Source organism: Rhamphochromis sp. 'chilingali' (assembly GCF_963969265.1).
Source record: "Rhamphochromis sp. 'chilingali' genome assembly, chromosome: 14".
Lineage (NCBI taxonomy): Eukaryota > Metazoa > Chordata > Actinopteri > Cichliformes > Cichlidae > Rhamphochromis > Rhamphochromis sp. 'chilingali'.
Window position 1 is genome coordinate 5,780,994 of NC_137941.1, and position 25,383 is coordinate 5,806,376.

Sequence of the window (25,383 nt, forward strand, 5' to 3'; positions counted from 1 at the left end):
ATCAGTTTGACTATTTGATCTGAATCTTACCGGTTCCCCTTTAGGTCCAGCTTCTCCTTTAAATCCCCCAACACCAACATCTCCCTTTGACACAGAAATGCAAAAATGTGAGTCTCCTGCACATAAAGCGATAGCTTACTGTTACAGTTCAAACTCTGAGGCCTTTTACCAGTTGTCCTTTGATCCCAGGTTGACCAGTGCTTCCCTGAGGTCCTGGTGGGCCACGGGGCCCAAGATGGCCGCCTGAACCTTGCGGACCAACAGTACCCTGTAAGAAATTAAAACGTGTTTCTTTTTGTGACTTCACTTAGTCTTAATAATAACAAGCCTGGAGTAAATAAGTGTTAACTTACAACTGGTCCTTTGGAACCTGGGCCTCCATCTGTTCCCATGGGCCCCTGTGAACATAGAAACTCTCTAATTAGAAAATTAAATCAATGCGCAAAAGTGAAAGTGTGGCGTGTAAGTATGGACAAAGTAAGAAATTAACCCTGATGCCAATGGGGCCAGGTCTCCCCTGATGACCGGTCTCTCCTCTCTGTCCTTGTGCCCCCTCTGGACCTCGGACACCTGTGGGGCCAGGCTGTCCCTGTGGAAAACAAAAGCCAAGAACAATTAATATAAACAATAAAAGTGATATGTTTGGCTTTGAAAGCATAAAAGAGCAAATAGCTATGTTCTTTGTTACTTACCTTCATACCTGGGGCCCCTGGATATCCAGGTGATCCACTGAGACCCAAGGGGCCCTGTTAAGAAAGAGTATTGACAGTAGGATGTTACTGTAACTTCATCACCCAATTCACATCTAAAATTATGCAAACATAATGGTTGCTGACATACAACAGGGCACAGCAACCATGCAAGTATCACTACTTTTCTGTGTCCGTTATTGCTCATGTGGCTAGTTCACATATGTTTATTTGGAGTAACACATAAACATGTTTAAAATAAGACTGATGATTGCAACCCAAATATATTTTCCTCAGTTTAACCTAAGCATCTAATTTGGATTTCCAAAAAGTCATGCTAGTCTTTTTGGTGCACAGTAAACTCACAAAAGTAAAACACAGCATATTGCGACTTACCATCGGACCAGATTTCCCGATATTACCAGGAGGACCACGCTTACCCTGCAAGGTAAACATCAGTTTGGTTCAAAAGTCAGAGTAATATATACACATATACACATACACACACACAGGTGGTGTCATCGCCCTTACCGCTATACCACCTGGTCCAGGGCGTCCTCTCTCGCCCGGCATCCCTGCAGGACCCTGTTATCCACAGAGAGTGATAAATTACACCTATTTTTTATTTATGCAAAGGTTTAAGGTGAAAAGCTTTAGTTACAGGAAAGTGAATACATGTTTAGTTGATTCAAAATGAGAGCAGAATCCAAAAGCAGCCGACACTGAAGTCCACGCCTGCTTAAAAGAATAATAAACTGCATCATCTGCACGGGGCTGCTCCAGGCAATTTGTTACTGTCACTTGGTTTCTGAGCATTTACTGGCTCTGTGGAGACTAAAAACAAGCAACAGAAACTTTAAGAATAGCTTACCATAGGTCCAGGTGCTCCCATTGGACCGCTGGGCCCTGTGGCACCCTGCAAAAAGACACAAAACAAAGTGTTTAATGGAAACCATCTAATCCACCAGTGGCACAAACTGACAGACCGTCGATTTGACATCAGTTATACCTTGGATCCAACAGCTCCAGTTTCACCTTTTGGTCCAAGAGGTCCACTGTGGCCCTGTTAATAAGATAGAAAAAGACTCACATACTGTTTTATGTTGTGTATGCAGAGCTGGGCTAAGCACACTGACTTTACTCTTAAGGAAACATGGAGAAAGTGAATGACAGAGTTTAAAGCAAAGTGAAGTCAGTTCACTTCATCATCATACCACTGGTACTTGTTTTAAAGTGCTTCTAACAAGGATTACTCACTCTGTGACCCTTCAGGCCTGGAGGCCCAGGTGTTCCAGGAAATCCTCTAGGCCCCTAAAACCACAGTAGAACATTATTAGTTTTTTCTAATAATAATCATTTTAAAAAGCACAGGATTTAATTTTTATTAATTTAAAGCTTACTGCTGATCCAGGGAATCCAACTTCTCCACTATTTCCTGCTTTGCCTGATTCTCCCTGTGTGGGGAAATGACATTTTCACATTAGACTGTAAAACGTCTTTCTATGTTGGGTTCTGTGTTTCTGTTGGTGCTTCTAATGTTCTTGAGGTGTACCGTGTAAGACCTATAAACATCTAAAGTGACAGATTTTATTATTTTGTAATTTATCAAAGCATGTATACCTTTACAGGGGAACCATATTATTCATTTCCAACTCCACATTTTAATTTGTGCACTTTGCATGATTCAATTCCAAATGATCCTTATCAGTCTTCCTGCAGATTCTCAGTTCATTCTCTGTCATCGCCAGTTTATTTCCTTTCCTCTTTCTTTTAAGCCACCTTTTGTATAAATGGTGGCCACTCACCTTGCCCCCTTCTACTGAAATGATCAATTTCCGTAATAAAGTACAATCGTTTTTTTGTTTTTGTTTTTTTTAATTCTCTAAAGTTTCACAAGTCGAGGCAGACAAACATCTCAAAGCTAACTTACATCTTCACCTGGCTTCCCCGGAGGGCCCTCAGGTCCTCTCTGCCCTGGTGAACCCTGACAAACACAGATTGCAAACACTCAGCAACAGCCCATCATTCTGACAGCAAAATTTTCTCTAATGAGCAGCTTACCAAAAACAAAAAAATCAAATAACATTAAGTAAATGAAAATATAGGAACAGAGAAAATGCATGCTTGAAGTTAGAGTACCATATGTCCAGGATCACCAACATCTCCAGGAGATCCTTGTGGTCCAGCTTGACCCTTAAAATGAAGGATAAAACATTCAAAACAGGAAGAACTACTAAATAATAAAATGCCACTCCAGTATTAATAAAAATGTTGCAAACTTACAGGTGATCCATTCGGCCCAGGAGGTCCTCTTGCTCCGTTCTCTCCCTGAAACAAAGACAACGTCAGATCAGTTAAATGTGTTTTATTCAAAAACTATTAAGTTAATATATCTATTTATGTTCGTCTTTTTTGTTGCAGCAGTTAAAAATCAAGTGAATTACTTCCATTCACAGAGATACTTATGACACCTATGTGATAGTAGACACTCTGTGGGTGTGCACAGAAACAGTAGCTGTTTCTATAGCGAGATCATGCTGCTGTAAAGTCTTCTATATAATTTACTTACTGCAGATCTAAATATCATTTACATATATATCCTGCTAACTCATCTAAATGACCAAATGCAAATTAGGAGACACAAGCACACACTCATTTTTATTGTCATTATTTATTTAGGTATTTGCAACACTTAAGAAAATGAAAGTTAAACAAGACAAATATCTAACAGACATTAAGTGTTAAGAAATACAATAAAAAAAATAACAAAGATATAAAATAATGAAATAGATTTGTTTCATTAGCTGTTCAGGAAACACAAAAATGTGTGAAACCTCATAAAGTTGTAATCTTTATGTTTAATTAGCATAATGTTTTGGGAAGTAGTACTTAATTTACTTTGTTTATTAACTTACATATGAATTGGGTAATAACATTAGATAAAAGATTATAATTAGATAATAAATTATAACTTGTATCACAATAAAGAACAGGGGCTCATCTCAAAACCATTTGAAGTTACTGGGAGGCTTTCTAGTCAGGAGGTTTTACTCCTTCGGCCATCGATTCATACTTTTTCTAAAAATATCTGCAGTTATTGAAAAGCTTAGTTAAGAACAATATTTAGAAGAAAGCCCAGTTCAATTTGCTCCACATATTTGGACTTTTTTTTTTTTTTAAATCTTTTTCACAGAGTGAAGGCGCAGACAGTCCACAGAGAGCATGCTCAAATGAGATTCCCGCCAACTGACTTCCTGTTTGCTCACACGCAGGCATGGGATGTTCCAGGAGGCTGGGATTTCTTCCCTGAGCCCTTCACTGAGGAAGCGAACAACAGACCTGGAGGTGTGGGGTTAGTAAGCAGAGCAGGGGAAAAGCGGGGAAAAGGGACTCGCTGAGTGAGGTTGATAAGGGCAAGATTGTTTCTGATTGTTTCTGAGTGTTTCTGACACGGCAAAGCTCGTGGGCTGCTCCTGGGAGGGGGTGGTGAACACCTGCAGAGAGTGAGGCGAGAGAGTACTGGAAACAACCCGAGGCAGGGTGCATTACTGGATTTTAAACATTCAGGATCAGGAGACACAGAAGCAGCGGAGGTGCCTGCAGAGGAGGAGGAAACAGGAGGTGCTGCTGGTGAGGAAGAGAGAACGCCAGGATGCACTGTGGGAAAACGGGGGAGGGCGCAACATGCTGCTGACATGAAGACTCAGAGAGGACCAGCTCCAGTTCTGTGCTCACCGTGTTTCTTCATCATCAACGTTTAACATGTTTAATCAGCTGCTGACTAGTCAACTGCACCCGAAATGTGAAGTAAATCAAAGCTCCACCATCGCATTGCACTGGTGCAGTGCAAAGTTTTGCAGACAGGTCTACTTAGTGTTGTATTTGTTGAAGCCTGTCTGGAGGTAAGCGTATGTGAAGATCAAAGTGCGCTTCTGTTTGTGTTTGAGCTGTTAATAAATGGATTGCTTCTTATGGAATGTTTTTCTACTCCACTCTAGCACTCAAAGCACTTTATACAACATGCCTCATTCAGGCATTGATACAAGCGCTTCTTTTCTATATGCTTACTATCTGACATTCACACACATTCATACTGCAACGAATGCAGAGCAACTTGGGGTTCAGTATCTTGCTGTTATGGTTGTTCTCATGACTTTATTCTCTCTGCAAATAAGACAGAATCCATAGTGGACGTTATGGAAGTGAATGGCATCCCTATTGCTTCTCTTGATGTCGTTGCTGCAGAAGGAAACTGACCCCAATGCATCAACATAAATTAGCCCTAATCCACAAGTAAGTAACAGTAGCATTAGCTTGTTGTCTTCTCCTATTATTGGGATCAAAGTGGAGCATTACAGCAAAACGACAAACTGACATGGGGCGGACTTTAAATGATACAAAGACAATATGTGAACTCTGACCTTTCAGTATTGGCGTAAATGCAACGGTGAACAGTCAAAGTGCTTAATAAAATATGCACCATATGCATGTCTGGAAACGCTGAATAAAGTGACTAATGATCAACTTTTTGCCATAAGAAGGTTTATTTAATTAAACCTTTTTATGACTTTGAAGAGGCACTATTTCATAATTCAATGACAAAGTTTACAGCACACACATGCATTTTAACCACATCTTTTCATATCTTAATTCCTGCAGGTCACATTGTTTGGACAGGCTGCAAACCCAAAGTGAAAAGAAATTTCAAAAGTGGCTCTTTTCATTTTTCTTTTAGAAACTGCCAAAGACTGAACAAGAGGGAGATACAGAGTGAGACAGAAAAGACGAAGGAACTCACAGAAGATGTGGAACTGCAAAGTAATAGAGTTAATGAAAATATAACACCATTATTTAATTATATTTTATCCATAATTAGCAAAACATAGGAGCTTTATTGGAGCTTGGAGCTTTATTTAATTAAGTACTAGACGTATTAGGGAAACTCCAAGAAATGAGAACACCTGTTCTAGACTGGTGCCAAAGTTTTCTGCCAAAGCTTCAAGTGGGGAAAAAAAGTTATCCACTCAGGAACAAAGCTAATTTCTTGAGATAAATAGGTGCGTCAGTTTGGTGCTTTTCAGCTGAAGGATTTAATTAAACATCCAGTTAAGGTCGGTCCATATTAGTGCTGTCATGCTCTTACCCTGGAGCCACTCAACATGGCCATGGGTCCTGTTTTTGAGTCAGTCACTCCAGCCATCTGGGCTCCAAGGCCCTGCAGGTAAAACACTGCAGGTTAGCTTACCATGTAAGGCTTGACACGGATGCCTGCAGTTTAAACTCTAGTGTTTCTGTTTATTGGCTCACCCCTGGGTGTGATGGATGCCCTGGAGGTCCTGGTTCACCAGGCTGACCTGGTATGCCAGGCTCGCCGTCAAAGCCCTGAGGGCCCCGTATTCCCTGGAGAGTAAACGAGAGAGAGAGTTTAATTTACTTTTTAAAAGGTATTTTTAAAACTGCTCACACTGATTTACACACATATTGATTTATTCCTTTCAGCAGTGGGTTTCAGCTCTTATTTGGATTTTATTGTAAAGATGCAAATGAAGACCAATCAATTAGTTAGTAAAGCCAGAAGGTGTTCTAGAACATGTCACTGACTTCAATAAGAAAATAATAAAACAGATGTACCTAAACTTAATTTTCATTTGTTTATGAACTGCGAGCTGTAAAGCGTGTGCAACAGGAAAACCATTGGTTATGTATTAATAAATCACCAGCAAAATGCTGCCCTCAACTCTGCTGAAACTCCACCAAGCAGAGCACATTCATTCATCATGCTGCCACGTCTTTGCTTGCTAAGCACATCATAGATCAAATTTCCACATTACATCACTTTTTGACCGTTAGTCACTTGTCCTTGAACCGAATGGGCTTTAAGCTGAGTGAGTTAGTGAGGATCCATTCTCATGACCCAGTAATGAAAAAGCTCAAATGTCATGTGAATTATAGCGAAGTGGGTGTTTCAAACCGATAATACAGACATGACATCCTTATTTATAGCTTGCATATGATGCAAGATGATAAATATTGTTAGTGTTGCCGTAGTCTAATGGAGAAAGACACAATAAAGTGATGGCGTTGTCTTGATTAAGGTAATAAATACTACTGTGGTTTGTTATTTTGTGCAAACCCACGTGTTCTCTAAAGGTCCTGCCAGAAAAAAATGAGGAAGGATGTGATGCTCTGGTAACAGGAAAAGGTCAGATTTTCTATCTTCCTATCTTCATGCTTTTTATATTCTGTTCTTAAGTTGTCTGTGAATGCTTGTTGATGTGACCTACAGGCCTTCCTTTGGGTCCGTGTGATCCTCTTTCTCCTGGTGAGCCGGGAGGTCCCTGTCAGAATAGACAAGAAGAATCAATAAAAAAAATCTGACCCTGACACTTCTGCAGTAACATCAAAACAATGAGCACGCTTGGCACGGCTTGAATTGCCACCGTGACCCAGCTGACTGGAGGCCTATCCTGCTGTGTAGACCTCCTTTTAAGGTGAAGTTATGCAGGATGCGGCTGTCCTCTCATGCCATCTAGTGTCAACTGTGGTGGATGAACATTAGCAATGTTCTTTTTGGTAAATCCTGCCGGTAAAGAAAGAAAAAAAGATGCTCACCATAGGTCCAGGGCGGCCTCTGATACCAGTCACCTGCAGGGAAATCATCAAACACATCAGTTTCATCCTGCTACGTTTTTGGATTTAAAATTGTCAGTTAAGCAGGTTTAAATGTAGGAAACACTCACAACTGGAACATCTCCAGGTTCTCCCTTCTGACCCTGCGCAAACAATAAGAAGTGACAACAACTTTCAGACTCACACGACATGACAGTGGAAGTCAGAGCGAACATAAAGTATAGGATCACAAAACTGGCCTACCTTGTAAATTCTACCCCCATCTATAGGAGGAAACATAGAAAAATTGTAAGGAAGAAACATGTAAGGAATATGCAGACAAATCATCAGTGTAACAACTCAGTAGGCAGCATATACTGAAACAGCTCCAAAGAAATTCATTAATCATTATGGGATAAACACGCAGGTCAGTCAAAAGCAAAATAGACGAGTAAAACAATTAATCGGTTGTCAGTCATTCTTAGTGTGAGGCTACTGATGTGCAGCAGGCTGCTGGCAGCAGTAATTCATACATCATCTCAGTAGATTATTTGGCAGCCTGTCAAAACTAAAAAACCCAAACAATCTGCTGTTATAGCTTTTATTTCTGAAAGCTTTGAACTACATGGTAGGGAAGGTTTATTTAATCGATGCTGTTTAATTTCTTGCCCTCTCTTTGGGATTAAATTTGTGTTAAAGCGTGATAAAGATCTGAGAAGGCCTTTCTTTGAATCACCGTGTCTTCTACCAACCAGATTAAATAAAAAACATTCTTCTTCAATTCCACAAACACAGACAAAAGGTTCAGGCTCACCAAAACTCCCCGTCCCACCGCTGCTTGATGAGTCAGTCTGACACACGGGGCAGCACTCGCCATCTGGGATGTACATCTTCTCACAGTTACTCAGATCGTCACACTGAATTTCATCGCACAGGACCTGCCCGTTGTCACAAACACAGATCCGGCATGGCTCTGGCTTCCAGATGTCCCTGTTTGTGTACACCTGGCCGTCTGCCGTGCAGTCCATGTCATCTCCTGGAAGGTGGAATTTGTGTCAGTTGAATACAAAACAAAACCACTGAAGAACAGCTCTTGGAAAACGTCTGGAAAACGTGATTCGCTGTCGGGGTAAAGTCTCCAGCAGTTAGACATGAGATCATTTCCTCCAGAAGCAGCATCTCAGAAATTTGACTCTTTTTCAAAAGAGAAAAACCTGCAGCCACCTATGAGTTTCTCCCATAAAGCCAATTATTCAATTTAGTTCAGAGATTGCTTTATGAGTTAACAAACAACTGTTTATTCAATAATAATGCACCATGCTGCCAGCTAAATACCAACTGTTATTCTTAAAAATCCCCCCAAATATTAATAAATAATATAAAAAAAAGAGTTCTGGTCAGAAAAAAGAGAAAGAAATGTAGATGTGGTTTGTCTGGCTTCAACAGACATCTGGCACGTTCTGTAAACATGAGCCCAGGTCTTTCAGGTCTGCAGACGCTCTGAAACCTTTACCTGTTCCTGATACGAACAGCAGGTGGCAGCTCTAAGCTTTAGACAGCAGGTAAGTCAGGTTACCCAGCTGCAGGATGCAGGAAGTTGCAAAGAGGTGACTCAAACGCAAATCAGAGTGGCACTTCACGCATTCTTTCAGCTTTTCTGTAGTTCTCAATATATTTTCCACACATGTATTTGTCATCACAGATGTACAGGAAGACTGAAATATGCCAATAAACTAAAGTAAAACGTGGCTTATTATGTGAAGTACACATTGAGATGCTCTTTAATGAACATCTCATGGCATTTACATGAAACAGTTTTATGATCTCTATATTTGTTATAGTCAGATCAGTATGAAAATTTGACACCTATGATGACATTTGAGGATCAAATAGAAAAACATTGTTCCATATGTACCAACATTTGATTCTATGTGAAGTAACATTTTTCAGAAGTCATGTAGAGATGAATATCTGAAGGCAGTAAAAAAAAAAAATCACTATAGATTTTCAACTTGGTTAATAAAAAATGGTCAAAGAATTCAATAAAATGATAAATCAAGTAATTAAAAACAAAAACATATTTTCGGGAATTCCATTAATAATAGATCAGTCATGGCTATCAGTGCAGTCCAGCAGCCGAACCTTCTGTGACGAAATGAAGAGACCCTCAACATATCTGTGAGATATGTTGAGATTCTCCTTACAAGATCAACGCAAGTTAATGATAGCTTGAGAATATGAGTATTGCTTAACTCTTCAACAATCCACCATCAACATTGGGACCTTTGAAATCGGACTTGGATTCTGTACAAATGCACCGTGTAATCAGACACTCTTAAGCTCATTACATCTAATCTCACAAGGATGGGAAGCAGTGATTTGGGTAATATCTCAGACAATGGTGTGGAATGACCCCCTTTACACTGTACTACTGCTGCTGTTTTCTTTCCTACCAGCTGATATTACTTTAGTTATATATTTTATCACAAATGACTGCTGGAACTACATATATACAATATGAAAGCAGGTGCAGATCTATGTTATGTGTTCTTGTGGTTCAAAAGAACAGAGTTTTTAAAAAATAAAAATATAAAAGAAATCCCAGGGGTTTTTTGCAATAGCATCCTTACTTTACTTTACTGATTTTGGTATAATGTAATCCTCTCCTGTCTCTGTCAAGGCAACATTGGTTATGTGTCGTAACTCTAGTCTTTGAGTTTATGAGCATAGTTAGGGCTATGACAAAACTGCAGTTTAACCATGCATGTTTCAACTAGCATCAAAGACTTCTTAAAAAATTATTAAATTACACAGTGTACAATATAATCAGTGAGTGGTGCTACTGTTTCTTAAATTAGTAGCATTGTCATCTACTTTCATCTGTATCCTTTAGAGAATTATTAAATTACTTTGTTTTCAAATCAGCCTTCAATTTTCCACAATTCTGATTATTTAAAAAAAAAAAAAAAAAAACCCACACAATGAAATCTAATGGTAATGTTAGCAACATTAGCCAAGTAATGTGCTAACAGTTGGTTTGCTTTGCTGATGACTGAGATATTTTTAGCAAAAGAAAAATGGCATCTGCACATCCATTGTTTCGCTGTCCCGGGATTATTTAAATCCCAGATTTAGTAATGGAAGAAAGCTCTGAAGCCCCACTTTAAAGATGGCAAAAAAAAAACCAAAACATAATTTGGGCACTTTGAACTTAATCTGGTATTTTTTCCATAGTTACATCAGTTACATTTAAAAAAGAGGCACACTCAGCCAGACATGATAGGCTAGTACAAATGACCTCGAGGTACAACAGCCATCACCCATAGATTGTTTCTCCTAACCAACTGTGCACACAGGGGATCAACACTCCAACTAGCAAACACACCCCGAAGGTATGTTTTCTCAGATGTTGCTGTTCAATCGACCACAAAGTATTTGACGACACTAACAACACACATAGTGCAAAAATAAAATTTCCTGCCTCTCAACAGCCAGTTATATCCCACACTGTGGTGGTGGTCTTCCAAAATGAGAAGCAATACTTCACATGGAACATTTTTCTTCATTTTCTTGGAACTATTTGAACAATGGATCTCAATATCTGGAATTAAAACTTTGTCTGTTTTTCAAATGAAACATTCTTGTATTCAGTTTCACAAGATCAAACTAGAAACTCTTTCTAACTGATTCAGTTTGACGTGAAGTCTCAGACAAGCTTCTGTTGAATTTCCATTCAGGTAAATGTTATCTCAAAGGTATTGGAGGTAATTTGTGTGTACCGTCAGTGCATTTCAATACAGAGACATAAAACCAGGGATGTCTGGCAGAGCTGTTGGCCACAGAGCTGGGGAGCAATTTTTCCTGCGCAGGTTTGAGAGTTTTCAAACACTGCGTGTTGGGAGAATTTGAAATTTACTGGAAGAGAAGTGTGGTTTTTAGAGTGGTCTTTACTACCCCACCGCAAGCCCCGAGGAAGAGGGGGGGAAGTCGGGGGGAGGGGGGGGGGGGTCACTTTTTCCCCTCCTTTCAGCTAATTCGTTGCAGGTTCTGCACTTTTCCACAGACGCCACGGTTTGACTGTGACATCGGTGAAAAGGCATGCTCCCTTTCTACTTCTAGATCTGTACTTTCCACTAGTCAGCTAACAGGGCAGACGGTTTCCTCTCCTGGTTTAAAACATGGAGTCTGGATCTTTTCAACATGACTCACGTGTCTACTGCTGCTATCATTTAGTATCATTCACCAGACATAGGCCAGATAACCCGACATCCTTTCTCATAAGTCATGACGCGCACCAACCACCAGGAGAAAACCTGGGAAAGCTACTTTGTGATGTACTTGGCAGATGTGAGTAACGAAAAAAAAAGGGGATAGTTTATGGATTTTCCTTGGCTAATATGGAAGCACTCATAACACACTGCTTTTGGGGAGAAGCTATGGCAGCCAGAAATGGAGGGGTTAGAAAATGAACTTATGGAAATGATGAGTCATTTAAAAGTGGATCCTTGATCTCTTTTAGAAAAACAATAATGAGTACAGGGCCTAAACTGACAGTCACAGCATCATCTAATTTCTAAAAGATAGTTTCCAGTTGATGTTAAGTTTATAAAAATCATACATTTTGTTCTGAACAAGCCCTTCTTTTCAGTCAGAGTAACTTGCCGTAGCTGACATGGTTTATACCATGAGGACTGTAACTATGATTTCTCATCCAGATGCAGATGAGTTACAGCTGCTGAGGGGTGGCTCTGCTGCAGCTGTGCTTTCTTGCTCTAAAAGCCCAGAGTGTCGAGGCCAAACATAAATCTTCGCGCTGCATATGGCCTTTAGGTCAACCTGCGACTTGTCCACTGATAAAGTTGTCCATTAAAGTTGCTGTTCCACAAACACTGACTGAGGTATTTGCCATCCCAGCCCAGAGCTGGAGTCATAATAGGTAAAAAAAGAAAAAAAGGACACCCAATGTTTTGGCTCTCGTGTCAACAGTGCTTTGCTGCAACGTGATTCGACACCCTGTGATTATACCTCAATCTACCTTCTTTTATTTCCTCTAGCATTTTAACACATCAGAAAAAGGCATCCTGTCTGTTTAATATTCAGCAGTGTGCACGATTTACCGTATGATGCTGACAGGGCTTGAAAGCTGAAGAAACACTCTAGTCTGAACATGCTCTTCACCTCGGCTTTCACAAACAAAGCTCTGAATCTCGAGGGAGGGGTAGGAAGCTCGGGCCAGGAAAGTTAAAATGATTGCATGTCTAGGCTTTTCCATCAACAGGTCCCCGTCTCCACTGGCTCTTCCTTTTAAAGAGGCAACCGCAGCTATGAGCTGTTCCCTTCCTGTGTTCAGTCAGTGGACGATTGTGGTCCTGCTGAAGTACACATCACCCGCTCCTTGTCTTTATGTCTTGTGCTTCTGTTGCCTTAGACTGGATTCATCTCCATCTTATGTTACATATCCATGGCAGAGCTGGAAATTTGAATTTGCAATTTACTGAGTTTACATTGTGGCATTTTCTCAGTTTTAATTAAGTTTGCTGCAGGGGTCGCTTCTATCAAACTGGTCGTGTGCCTTTGTGTCTTTGTGGCACATTATCATAATGAGATAATTATGCTGTACAACAGAAATCGTGCTCAAGAGTGAGAATTCTTTATAATTACAGGACTTCAAGCTGTTGAGAATGATAAAATGAAAGTTGCTAAACAGTGAAGTTTTTAGACTTGGATTCAGCAGCACAGTCTGAGGCTCTTGCTGAGGTCAGTGTCAAAGGTCAACTGAAGGGCAATCTTTTTCTGGCTCCTTATCAGAAGAATTCTTAACTTCTTTTGAAAAACAGTGCAATGCAGTGTTCTCACACTGACTCCAAACAGATTGCATTTCTTAATGAGCATTAGTGTTCTGGTCTGTCTTTGTTTTATACTGTGGCTCTAAGTATGATTATGTTCAGTTTACTCCGTGACCACATAGGTTCTTTTGTTTATTTTTGCTTTTCTGCATCAAAATATGTTGCAGATGTCTGATTGCACATGGCAACATTGTGCAGTACGTAACCTATCATTTAGACAAATTTATTCCAACACACTCGGGAATACAAGCATCAATGTTTAATCCATCAAACCGTGTGATCATTCTTAATGTTCCAAGTCTTAAATCTCACTGACTGATGACTCTGAAACTGCCTGCATTGACTTCTGCTGTGAAATACCGACTATAATTTAAAGATAAAGCAAAAAATAAGAATGGGGACAGATTTACTGGATGCATTCCGACAGGCCGTTCTTGCTATTAGGATGTGAAAATGCACAACAAAGTCTTGAAGTGACTCTAGACCTTGCCAGGTGTAGCTGTTTGATTTAAATTAAATCTTCCACTTAATCCTTGCACCCTGTCAAACATGTGGTTTTCATGTCCTCTCGGGATGCTTCCAGCTGCTCACTGATCAAGCTAAAGAAAATACACAAACACTTGTGGATGTACTTAAAATATTACAGAATAGTTATTATGGACAATAATGGACTTATGATCAAATATGTAAAACATTGAGGCATTTATTCTTGATGCTAATTATAACACACTGCATAAAAACGAACTGTACCTAATGTTAGTTTAGGTCGGCCATGGTACATTAGCTGATAAAAGCTGATCACACTGCCAGCCCACATGAACTGATGTCTTAGATGATAAAACTTATTTCTCAAATTTCACATAGGACCCAGCATTTCAGTTGCTTTAGTCTGCCCTCTGTTGCAGTTGCCTCTGCAAGCCATTTTGCAACCCACCACTAACCCAGCTACTCCTTTTCATCCTTGGACAGATTGTGGAATTATATTAACATACGCGCGAATCCTCCAGATCAGCAAAATGCCTTTTACAGAGGTGCTCACACTCATCGTTGCTGATCACGATCATTTAAGTGCAAATACTTCACAGGTCTGCATGGTAACCCTTTTCTTTGTCAGTGATAGTTTTTTCTTTTTTCCCTTTTCTGTCATGGCGAGTCTTACTGTTGCTTCATGTTTGTACATGGAAGTCAGGAATGTATGCCTTAGGCTTCCAGCATACGCAGAAGCCCAAGGCACACATTGTCATATGGAATAAGAATCGACTTTTGACTAAAGTGGTCCTCACCGAAAATACAATCAAGGGTATATGGAACTATTATCGGACTGCCACAAACAGTTGTTTTTTTCACCAGATTTTTCAAATGTGTTAATATAAATAAATAGTTGTGGTTTGTCCTCATAAGAGCAGGTAAGCTGCAAAAGAAAAAGGATGATGTCAAACATTCCAGTTTACCAGAGCAGGCAGTTAACTTATACAAGGGGTCAGAGCACCCTGGTGTTTTACATCAACTGAACATACAGCCAGATGTGCTGGAATAAACTCTGGATTGTATACTCAAAATGACTGAGAGGAAATTTCTTTCCAGCAGAGTTTGTTCACGATGTCTGATTAAAACATGTGAATACAAAGAAAGCTAGTGTTTGAGGCCTTTGTGTTTGTGCAAACCAAATGCTAGCAAAGTGCACTCTGGAATTTGGACAACTACAAGATACTGTAGCTGTGACTCAAATGAAATAGTGCAGAATTTGTATCTGGCTTGTTTTCTTAATGCTCTTCTTCCATTCTTTAGTTCCACTACAAGGTTTGGTTCAGCTGCCAGAGCAATTTATTTACAAGCAACTTGTCTAATAAACCTCTGATTAAAAGGATTTAATGAAGCAGAGAGTGCTGGGTGAGCCTTTTTCTGGATGATTTAGCCTCGTCCTCCTCCTTGATGGATGAATACTGTACTTGCCAACTCTGATAAATTGGTAGCATACCCCAGCGCTCTTTCAATGTGGATTATATTATGACTGTAATAGAGGCACTTTTCTTTCTATATACATTTAACTGAAAAGCAAATGACTGGACTGTTTAACCATTACGGTCTGATGTCTGGCAGAGTCACTTAGCCATTTGTTATCTGTGAGAATTACTGAGGTTTTGGTTTTGTGATATTGTTATCAACTAAATAGACCAAAAGTACTGCCAGATGAAACCAGCAGGTCTGTGTAGGGCAAAGAGGAAACTATCTTTTCTCGCATGACACACTGTCAAGATCGGTTTTCATGGTCAAATATTCAACTACTGCTGCATTTGAAATGGGCTAATGTCAACAACTTGAACTTCAGACATCTAGAGTGACTCCAAATGGCAAACTCTGCTGCTGTTCCCAAAATGACCACTCCAGGCTGCGTCCAAAAATGAGTTGATATCCAGACTCTCTTCTTTAAATGTACAACTTTAAAGAAGAAATTAACTTTAATAACCTCATGTAAATCATATTAAGGTTTAAAATTTTGCATGATAAAATGTGTGGCTGCTTTGATTGAGAGGTGTATGCAGACACAGGTGGTCGGTCACTGTCTGACCTGCATCAACTCGGCTTGTTCAAGATTCTCATTCATGTTTATGCTGTCATATTAGCCAGAAATACTATGGATAATATGACCATCCGAGAAGTCCGTCTGAATGTTTTTGTTTTTTAATTATTTGTTAGCACTAATTAGGACGTCTGTGTTTATACACCTACCCAGTCTGCCAATGCACCTTGCTAAGTAAATTGAGTAAAATTAGCTGACACCTCTAATCCTCCGAGAAAAAACAAACAAACCCAACAACACAAAAAACAACCACAACCAAAACGGCTTTAAAGCAGTAGGTCACAAACCATGTGACCTGGTCTGATGTCACCATCTTTTACCTACAGTCTATTATAGAGGTAAGAAGTCCAGAGAAAAACATGATGCTGTTGACTTTTTTTATAGATTTCTTGATGTTTATTTCTCTGTTATTAAGATGATACCAATAAAAAAATTCATTTAGAATGATCTGCATGGTTAGACACCACTGTAGGGGTTAAACAACAGTTCAGTTTTTAAATCCGCGCTGTGAAATTTTAAATACGCTGTCCTCAGCTCACATCATTTTCACCCATCTGTTTGCATTTTCATGGGCAGACTGCGGTGCTCGCATAACATGCCTGTCTCCTCTCTCTCCCTCATCTTTGCATCGTTTTCAAAATGCAAGAACACGGATGAATGTGGGCAGCACATAGTTAAGCTGGTCACATGCATAAAAGTCAGAAAACAGCAACAGTGTTTTTGCACAAAGCTGCTGGTATATGTGCAACATTTCAAGGGCATCTCATCTTGAAACACTTCCAATAATTCACATGTTGACTTGTAAATGCTAAAAGATGGAACGCACATGTCCAGCCACTATCATTCTTCAGGTGGGGAAGAGCTTTGAGGCTTTTCTTTTTTTCCTCTCTCTTTTTACAAGGGATTCTGCATTTGTGAGAAGCAGCAAGCCCGAAGGCAAGAGAGATTTATTGCGTCCACATTTTGTTTGACCTCTGCGCTACAGCAGTTTAAGGACACTGCATCCTCTCCTCAAACCCCGCAGCTGCCGGAGGCTCCATTTTAAATCCCACTTTTCCCTTCGCATTAGCCTGTGTTTTCTCATATCCCCCCTCAAGCTCTCCAATCTCCCTTTCTTCACCCTTATCCCTATCAAAGGACACAGTATCTTTATGAAGTTTCTGCCACACTCCTGTTTTTTGTCCTGCTTAGTTTTATTTTCAACACAAATTCCAGGCCATTTAGTGACTTTCCTCACAATCCCTTTTCACTTTAAAATGAAAGTTTGAGGACTTTTAGATAAATACATGGAAGTGATTATGTTAGCAAATTTAAAAGCCGCAGCATTTTCTTTTCTTTTTTTTCTTTTTTTTTTTGGCCTGTCCCGTTTGGCTCTTTTGCCATCAGAATTGTTGTCTAAAGGCAAAGAAAGATGCCCAACGGATTTACTTTACCAAACTGACCATCCCAGCCTTGCCGTAATGGTCCATTTGATTCACCTTTTATTGTTTATTTTATTTTCACTTACTGAATACGGGACAGACTTGACTGGGGGAAAGAAGGGGAGAAAGAAAGAGGGAAAGAGAAACAGCTGAGAAGAGGGACGGGGAGAAGGGCAAAAGACAAAAACCAACAGAACGGGCAGAGAAAAAAAACTGCATATATCAATCACCTGGATCACCTGCTGAGAAAGAAAAAAGAAAGCAAGCAGAAGAGAACAAGAGTAATAGAATAAACAACATTACAATGATATATGGGAATATGACAGTAAATACTAAATGTTAAACATTATTGTGCAGCACATAAGATCAACAGAACACAGTGTGCTTTGAGGTAGGAGCCAAAAAGGGTGTAGTTTGTGGGTGTGATCACCCGTGTGTACACCTGTGAGCATGGACGCGCTTGTTTTTTGTTTTTTTTAAAAGGTTCCTTCATGTAATAATCTGCTTTAGGGCGTCGGGGGGTTCCCCGGAGGCATCTTCCTTGGGGGGCTCAACCCGGGGTAGCGGTCATGTCCGGTTAGGGGCTCTGTTGGCTCTCCGGTGACTGTTTCCTCGCGGCTGCGTGCAGCGGGGCTAGGGGAGGGTCTGTGCTGACGGACGTGGGTTACTGACCTGGTAGCCTGGCTGGCCCTGGGTGGGTCCGGGATGGGCGTGAGGTTCTGGGGGCGCTCCGTCTCTGGGCTGGGACCCGGACTGGGCCTCGGGGGCTTGGGTCCTGGTTGGTGTGTTGCCGGGGTTGTGGGCGGGTGGGTGCATGGGGGCCCAGCCCTGGAGCAGGGTGCCGCCGGTGCGTCGAGCCACCTGGGGGGCTCTTCAACTGGTGGGGGAGATTGTCACATCTTGCAGGAGCTTTCCTCTCTTCAGGAGCTCCCTCTGCAGGAGGGGGAGATACAGGAGAGGTGGAGGAAGATCTCAGCCTGGGTGTTTATTGTCTTATGTAGTCTGGAAGATGAGTGGATGGTGGGGTGGGTGCAGTTTTCTCTGTGGTGGGGTTGGGTGGACTGTCCCGGGCTCTGTGGGGCCGGGGGGCGCTGCTGCACTGGGCCCGGTCTGGATGGGCCTGGGCCCCCTTTCCCTGGCGGGTCGCGGAGTATGGGGGTGCCTACTGGGGTCAGCGGGGGAGCTGGCCCCAGGGAGGGGTCACTTGCCCCTCCCTTCCTTCCCTCCCCATCTCCAGCTGCCTCCCTCTTCCCGCTCCACCACAACCACCCACACATGCAGGGCCTTGGAGTAGGGGTATGTCACCAGGGTGCAGAGGAGGCTACCCCCCCCCCCCCTGTCCCCTTCTGGCTGCCTCTGCCTCAATTTTATCCCACAACTTAGACATTCACATTACTCACACTCTCATTACACATACATATAGGATCTTGGGGGTGGGCACGATACACGGAGTCCAAAGTACCATCAGGGTGTACACCCCACCCCTGGCATCGTTGCCCACCTCTCAATTTTAAATACACGTAGACATTGAGGGCTAGCAGGAGGGACCATGCGCTTACCTGCTGCTCTCTGGCAGGTAGCTCCATGCCCTCCTGGGTTTTAAATGCACCTTAGAACACACATGCATCAACACTACAATGAGCGGGTGGAGGGAGGTTCGGAGTCTTCTCTCACCCCCGTTCTCTGCGACCTGCTGGAGCAGGGGGGCTAGGACTAGGAGGAGGAGTTGGCCGTCCGACTACGGTCTGGAGTGTGGAGCCTTCCTGCTGCTGCGGAGTCGGGGCGGTCTGCCTCCCCCCACCGCAGGGAAAAGGGAAACACCACCTGGGTCTGGGTGCAGTTCCCCCCTCCAGGGGCGAGGGCACCTAGACCCGGTTTGTAGAGTACGCTTGGGGAGTGTGATCGTGTGTACAACGTCTCTTCATGTCTGTCTCCACGTTGGTTGAGTGTGGAGTAAGTGCATATGAGAGCATGAGGGTGGGAATGGATGTTTGTATCTGTGTGTGCCTGTATGTCTGTGTCTATATGTCAGGTTGGGTGTCAGGCGCCACCTCTCTGGGGACATCTCAGGCCCTCCAAGGTTTGGAGGCCTATCTCCCCCTACCACCACTTCCCCTGCCAGTGGCGGACCCCCTCAGACATCGGTGCGTTGGTGGTTCTTTGTGTCCGGGGATGGGCGTCCAGGTACACACCGGCTCACTCCTTGGCGGCCGCTTATCGGGGCCTGGAGCCTGGGGCTCGCTCGGGCCACTTCGGAGGTGGGGTGCCCCCGGCCTCTCGGCCTGGGGCTCGGTCACTCAGGCTCAGCTGGCTGCCGGCGGAGCTCACGGGCGCGTCACTGCAACTCCCCCTGGCTTCTGCTCTGCGGCTGCTGAGTGAGCCCTCATCTGGGACTCTCCTCAGCTCTTTCCGGGACAGTGGCGCAGCTGCCCCTCTGTTGGTCTTCCTTGGTCTCTTGTGTTCTGGGGGCCTCTGGATGTCTGGAGTTTTGATCTCCTCCACACCTGCTTCACGCCCTGGAGCCGCAGCATTTTCTAAAGGCTTTCAGTGCAGTCATCATCTATTCAAAACATTGCTGGAGGAACCTTGTTTTAAAGTAATGTGACGTTATTGTATTAACAGAAATGCACTTTTACTAATGGTTTCCAGCCCTAAGAATCAGACAAACAGTCATTGTTATGGAAGATGTTTTTGTGGGGGTTTTGGAAGCAGAGATCTGTATCTGCATCTGTAAGGAAAACACTGTCTGAGCCCACATTTAGGCCAAAAACCTCCCCAAAACATTTTGAGATAAAATTGATCCAACATTATTTCAGCATTATCTCCGAAATGGAAACCATGACTTCATTCATGTGAACTATTTCAGCTGTACTCCAAGTACTTCCTCGAGTCATCTGTTATTGAAATCACAGAGTTTGTTTCCAGTGATCGGCTCCTTGCAGGTACAAACCATATCTGTTGCTGGAGAGAGAAACCGTAATTTTCTGGACCGCTGTTAGGATCGGACAGATAAGCGAGCACAGGGAGACGGGGGTCAGCACAAGGCCGCCTTCCTGTTGTGACATCACTCAAGTTGAAAGCCCAGGGGCGACACACAGAATTTATCACTTTCTCTTTATTGCCAAATGAAGCCCTTGAAGTTACTGCAGTTTGCATTTTTGGAGGCACAGACAAAAAGGGGTGATAAGGTCAAGGCAGGACTGGCCACATGGTTCTGTCTCCAGAAGGTTGTATCTATGAAATTGCTGGAGCCAGACTGTCTGGGTTTGGTTATGCAAATAAATGAATAACTATAATTATTCAACAACAGGTAAATTAAAGCATTCTTGGAAGGATAACTGAAATCTGCACTGAGTTTCTATGAAGCCTTTTATACACTTTGATGGCAGAAGCTCCTTTTTAAATTTAGCTATTGATTTCTGTATATTGACTGATCTTATTTTTTCCCTTTAAACATCTTAAAATATGTTTTTGAATCTCCAAAGTTCTGTCTTCTCCATTCATGTGAACCTTCTAGGTAGACAGCAATTGGTGTGCAAGGCATTGACGCTTTCACAGCCCTGGTAACTTTCAGTACTGGAAAAGAGAAACTATAGACAGATCTGAGCAGAAATCTGTGACAACAGATGATACTAAGACAAACACAGCATGAAAATCTGCAGAGCTTCTTGACAACATGGGCTGTCTCTGAAGCTGACAAGAAGGTGCTGTAAAGAATGGTGAAAATCTTCAGAGGGCATTTATATTGACAGATACATAATCAGGCTACTGGACATCATGAGAGGCCCCTCCCACTCAGACCATGAACCTGCGTAGCCTCAACGCCCGTACAACAAGGCTGAGTGGACTCAGTGCCATGAGTTTCCATCTGCACTTTATCAGTTCATGTATGTGTTTTTGTTACTATATGATTTTTAAGTTATTAAGTGTTATTCTGCTTTATTCTACTTATTATTTTAATACTTGTCTGGAAAACACATTTTGGTTTTCTTTCATATTTTTAACATGTTGAATGTCCGTAAATCTGTTTATCCATCAGCTATCACTGAGATCAGCTAAAGAGGCAGGACTGTGGCTGAGCTTGACCCTTGTGGCATCCCGTAATATGCACATGCGCCTTCTTTGTACTCCTTCACTTTTACTTGTGATTTTGCCACATCTGTTCATTTTCTGTGATGTTTTGGTCACATTGTGGTGCTGGCTCCTTTTGCTCAGCGGCCATCCCATGGGTACAAAACACCAGTTTAACTGTGGCTAATGTTAAAGTCTCATTCAAGGCCGATTTTTATTATTTGCTTTTTGATTGAATTAAATGTGCATAGTTGCACAATGCATAATTTGCATTATCAAATCTGCTCAATGAAGAGGGTATAGTTTTGTAGTTGAAGGTTAAACAAGTAACCCAAGCTAAAGCTGATTTTACATACATTTGAAACATGTTTGATTAAACTATATTAAACTGTGCAGTTACTGAGTTTGAATCCAAACCTCTCAACTAATCAGAACCTCTAATACTTGCTAATAACCCCTTGGGTTCAGTTCTGGCATGCACGTGTCTTGCCAAAAGAGTCTTAGATAAGAAAAACTGTATATGAGCAGCATGACTCTAATTTTTAAAGGACGACGCACATGAAATAATGTTCTCCTGTTTTTGAAGATCTTGACTGACAAAAAGATTATTGTTCAATCTGCTCGGAAGCAAATGCTCTGAGATACACTTCACAGTGACCCATTTTCTCTAATGACAGAAGTATGAAGGGAATATTCCCACCCAGGTCCTTGTGACATTATGGCAAAACACCAAAAACTGCATCAACCAATGAAAAACGTTTTTCACTAGCAGCGAATCACTTCTTGGCAGTTCTGCTGCAGTTTGTTTGCTTAAAGCCCTCCCTTCTATCAGTAACAGATGCATACTTTATCCAATATGTCATAGACAGCTGTGAGTTGCAGAAATCTCGAAGGCGGTCTCCCTCCAGATAAAATTACAATGAAGTGTTTTGCTTTACAGATGTGGAACAAATCACCAGCTGACCAATTTTTCAGTTCCGTTATGAAAAAGAACATATTTGCAGTAATCTCATCTGTCTCAATCTGTTTTGTCTTCAGATCGTTAATCACAATTAACAACAACAACAACCACTTTTCTAGAGGAAATTCCTTTATCCTAACTCTTAAACTGGAGTCTGTTGCGACATACACATGGAGGTATCTGCTGTTGATCACATGTCCCAAACAATCCTCCGGGGTTCCCCTCATTCTCACTTCTTCTGCCTTTCACATTCTCACCTCTTTCTTTTCTCTCGCTCTCTTTTCAGACTCCCTTTCTTATCCCCTGTCCCTGACTCCTCCTCCTCTACTCTCTGTTCCTTCCTCTCTGATCCGCAGCTGTGCCAGGACTTTTCTTCCCCCCTCAATGCCCCTCTCCTAGTACTGTAGATGTAAAATTACAATGAAAAGATTCTGTATTTAAAGCTTACCCCTCCCTTCTCTTTAAACACTGTGCCACACCAGGAAAAAAAAAAAAAAGCTCAGAAACAAGAAAGAACATGCAACTGAATAAAACTCAAAAAAGGCTCAAAGCCTCCACTTAGTGCTCTTATGTAGCCAAAGTAAATAGAGAGTGGCGTGATGCACAGCAGACTTCAAGCTGTGTAAACCTTTGTTTGTTTGAATCTCATACGGCTGATCAAGTGAAACCTGAGCGGAAAATATCTAACACGTGAATTACCCGGTTATCCCACACCAGCCTTTGTGTTTGCGTTGCTTTTCTTTTTAATTTGAAGCGTTACAAAAATGCAAAATGGCAGTTTTAATGTTATTCATATGGACATAATTTCAAAGCTAGCACAGAGTAAATTACCACGCCAGCATGTGAGTTTGTTGTTCTTCTGGGTGAAATATACTAACTTTCCTCAATGTGCTGTAAACAGCTGAATGGTGAAGCAATAAAGACGGTTCATGCGTAAAGGCTCCTGGCTGACACTAAGAATACAGCAAAGATTTTTTTTTTTTTTTTTCCAATATTTAACATTGGCTTCACCACTTTAATTCATTCTCATTAACTTTGTCTCTTTTGGCAACTTCTCTGCAAAAGCATTTCACCCATTTGCTAAAACCATCGAGGTTAAATGGTGGCGATGAGTCACCGACAACAAGCAGACATTTCCACATCTCACTGGTCTGGCTCGATGTGAGACGCGTCTGTTTGGGAACACTGGCTGGACATTATGGCCAGTGGCCGGCACAGACTTCACATTGTGTTAACAGAATGCTCCCTTCTTTTTTACCAAAAAAAAACAAAAAAACAAAAAAACCTCACTACCCCTCTGGACCTGCTGTGAGCTCTTCACATAAAAGCCCAAAGAAGAAATGTCGCGAAACAAAGAAAGTCTTAAATAGGCAGAATTTTATTAGTCCAATCAGTCTTACTTTTTTCTGCAGCCAACACTTAGCAAGTCTTCTTGGTTTCTATTGCTGCTCCCAGATAGTCCATGCATCTGCTGAGCAAACTATGACTTTAATCATAGACGACACTTCAATAAAAACCATACCCTCTGATGGGATCTGGATGGGATGATTAGAAAATACAAACCCTGTGTGTGCTGGAACTCTTCTTAACATTCAAATCAAAATCCAGTAGAAGAGGAGCTCAGTTTGGCCCTCACATTAAAGTGCTAAAATCCACTCGGCCTGACAAAACACCAGAAAGATTGTAATCGATTCGTAAAAGTCTGAGATGGTGGACATTTTCCAGCTGCTAACAGTCTAATTCTGAATTCCTTACATGCTTATTAGCACTCTTGCTGGTCAACACCAAGAAAACTTAATAATATGATACTGCTGACGAGTTCTTATAGCAGTACTTTTGTCTTTGAAACTAACTTAAATACAAATGTTCTGTACAAACATATGTGAAAAAGAAGTTTTCCACAGGAGTCCCTGCAATCCTGTGGAAAACTAAGTGTACCCAATGATTCAGCAGCTTGTAGGACCACCATGAGCAGCAGTAATTTGAAGAAATTGTTTCCTGTGTATCAGAATTTCACTGGGCCAGTGCAACGTGTGAAAGCTTTTTGTGTCACATGACTGCCAGATCTGAAAAAGTGAATCCAGTGTGGAAATGCCTGCATTCTAATGGCCAACAGGAGGTCAACTCCTGAAGTGAGATTAGCTGCCAATGAGAAAATGATCCTAATGACCTTGGTACCTTTTCTGGCTTCATTCTCTACTGCAACTGCTGAAATCAGTTCTGAATTTGTAGTTTTATGGCAAATAAATTAAATTAACTCCAAATTATGTAATCTGACTGAATCAAGGCATTCAGAAAAAAAAAGCTTCCATAACAATTTTGTGTAACGTACAATTTAATATGATTGTTTTCAGTGAAACGCAGTAATCTGCAGTATTTGCAGCTGCTGCAGTTTTATGACCACCTGGACAGAAAAGTACCTCAAAGCACTGCTCATATATGAGGCATTTCACTGTGAAGTCAGCTGTCCAACGAGTTGTTAACAGCATGTCTTAGGCCACACTGCTAACCCCTGTAACCCATGTAGCACCATTCAGTCACCCTCTTCAGTCGTAATATATACACAGTCAGGCCTCAGCTTAGAATTTGGGTCGGGCCGCAACCTGCAATTATGGCCGGCTGTCACCATTTTGTGGCATTCAAACAAGTCATGGTAGGACTTTAGAATTTGTTTCTGTAAGTTCATAGTCATCCAGGTCATGGTAGACTTAAGTGGTTGAGTTTACTGCAACCTGATGTCTTTTGTAAGTCCTTGAAGTCACTTCAGCTCTCATCCAAACAGCTTCTTCAGTTCTAAAAGCTTTCCGTCAGCCTTAAAAATCACATTTTTTTGAAGACTTGAGGTAATTTTGACTTTAAAATGTTTCATTTAAAACTGTAGGAGAAGTTGAAATTGCATGTGTTAAGATCTTTTTGCATTTCCCGTTATGACAATCAACTGATTCCCTCCACGGCAACTGTGGTGTGATTTTACAGAATCATTACCTGGACCGAAGCACAAAGAAAGGTTTCCAAATGGGCTGTAACATCTCCTGAAAGCTACTACAGCAGCTTTTAAACAGTCACCAGAGGAGAGACAGAGAACATGTACAGAGGGAGTGCTACATTACACTGAGCCCTGCCAACCTGCAGAGGATAAGCTCCAGAGGGTAAAAGTCCCCCTGATCTGCAGGAAAAACTACAACCAGCTGTATCAACACTCGCT

At 41.6% G+C, this 25,383-nt stretch overlaps 1 protein-coding gene across 1 annotated transcript in view; it reads right to left on the reverse strand.

The window, feature by feature from the left end:
• The window catches only part of col5a2a (collagen, type V, alpha 2a), a 43,987-nt gene that overhangs the window by 12,796 nt on the left and 5,808 nt on the right, over positions 1-25,383 (reverse strand). The window contains exons 2-22 of the mRNA XM_080902758.1: positions 8,113-8,334; positions 7,563-7,582; positions 7,430-7,462; positions 7,302-7,334; positions 6,974-7,027; positions 5,997-6,089; positions 5,833-5,904; positions 2,973-3,017; positions 2,829-2,882; positions 2,620-2,673; positions 2,090-2,143; positions 1,947-2,000; positions 1,699-1,752; positions 1,561-1,605; positions 1,221-1,274; positions 1,086-1,130; positions 693-746; positions 491-589; positions 354-398; positions 170-268; positions 31-84 (exon numbers count right to left, since the gene is read on the reverse strand). Of these exons, the coding sequence (XP_080758884.1) occupies positions 31-84; positions 170-268; positions 354-398; positions 491-589; positions 693-746; positions 1,086-1,130; positions 1,221-1,274; positions 1,561-1,605; positions 1,699-1,752; positions 1,947-2,000; positions 2,090-2,143; positions 2,620-2,673; positions 2,829-2,882; positions 2,973-3,017; positions 5,833-5,904; positions 5,997-6,089; positions 6,974-7,027; positions 7,302-7,334; positions 7,430-7,462; positions 7,563-7,582; positions 8,113-8,334 (1,337 nt within the window). The remainder of the gene's footprint in view (positions 1-30; positions 85-169; positions 269-353; positions 399-490; positions 590-692; positions 747-1,085; positions 1,131-1,220; positions 1,275-1,560; positions 1,606-1,698; positions 1,753-1,946; positions 2,001-2,089; positions 2,144-2,619; positions 2,674-2,828; positions 2,883-2,972; positions 3,018-5,832; positions 5,905-5,996; positions 6,090-6,973; positions 7,028-7,301; positions 7,335-7,429; positions 7,463-7,562; positions 7,583-8,112; positions 8,335-25,383) is intronic.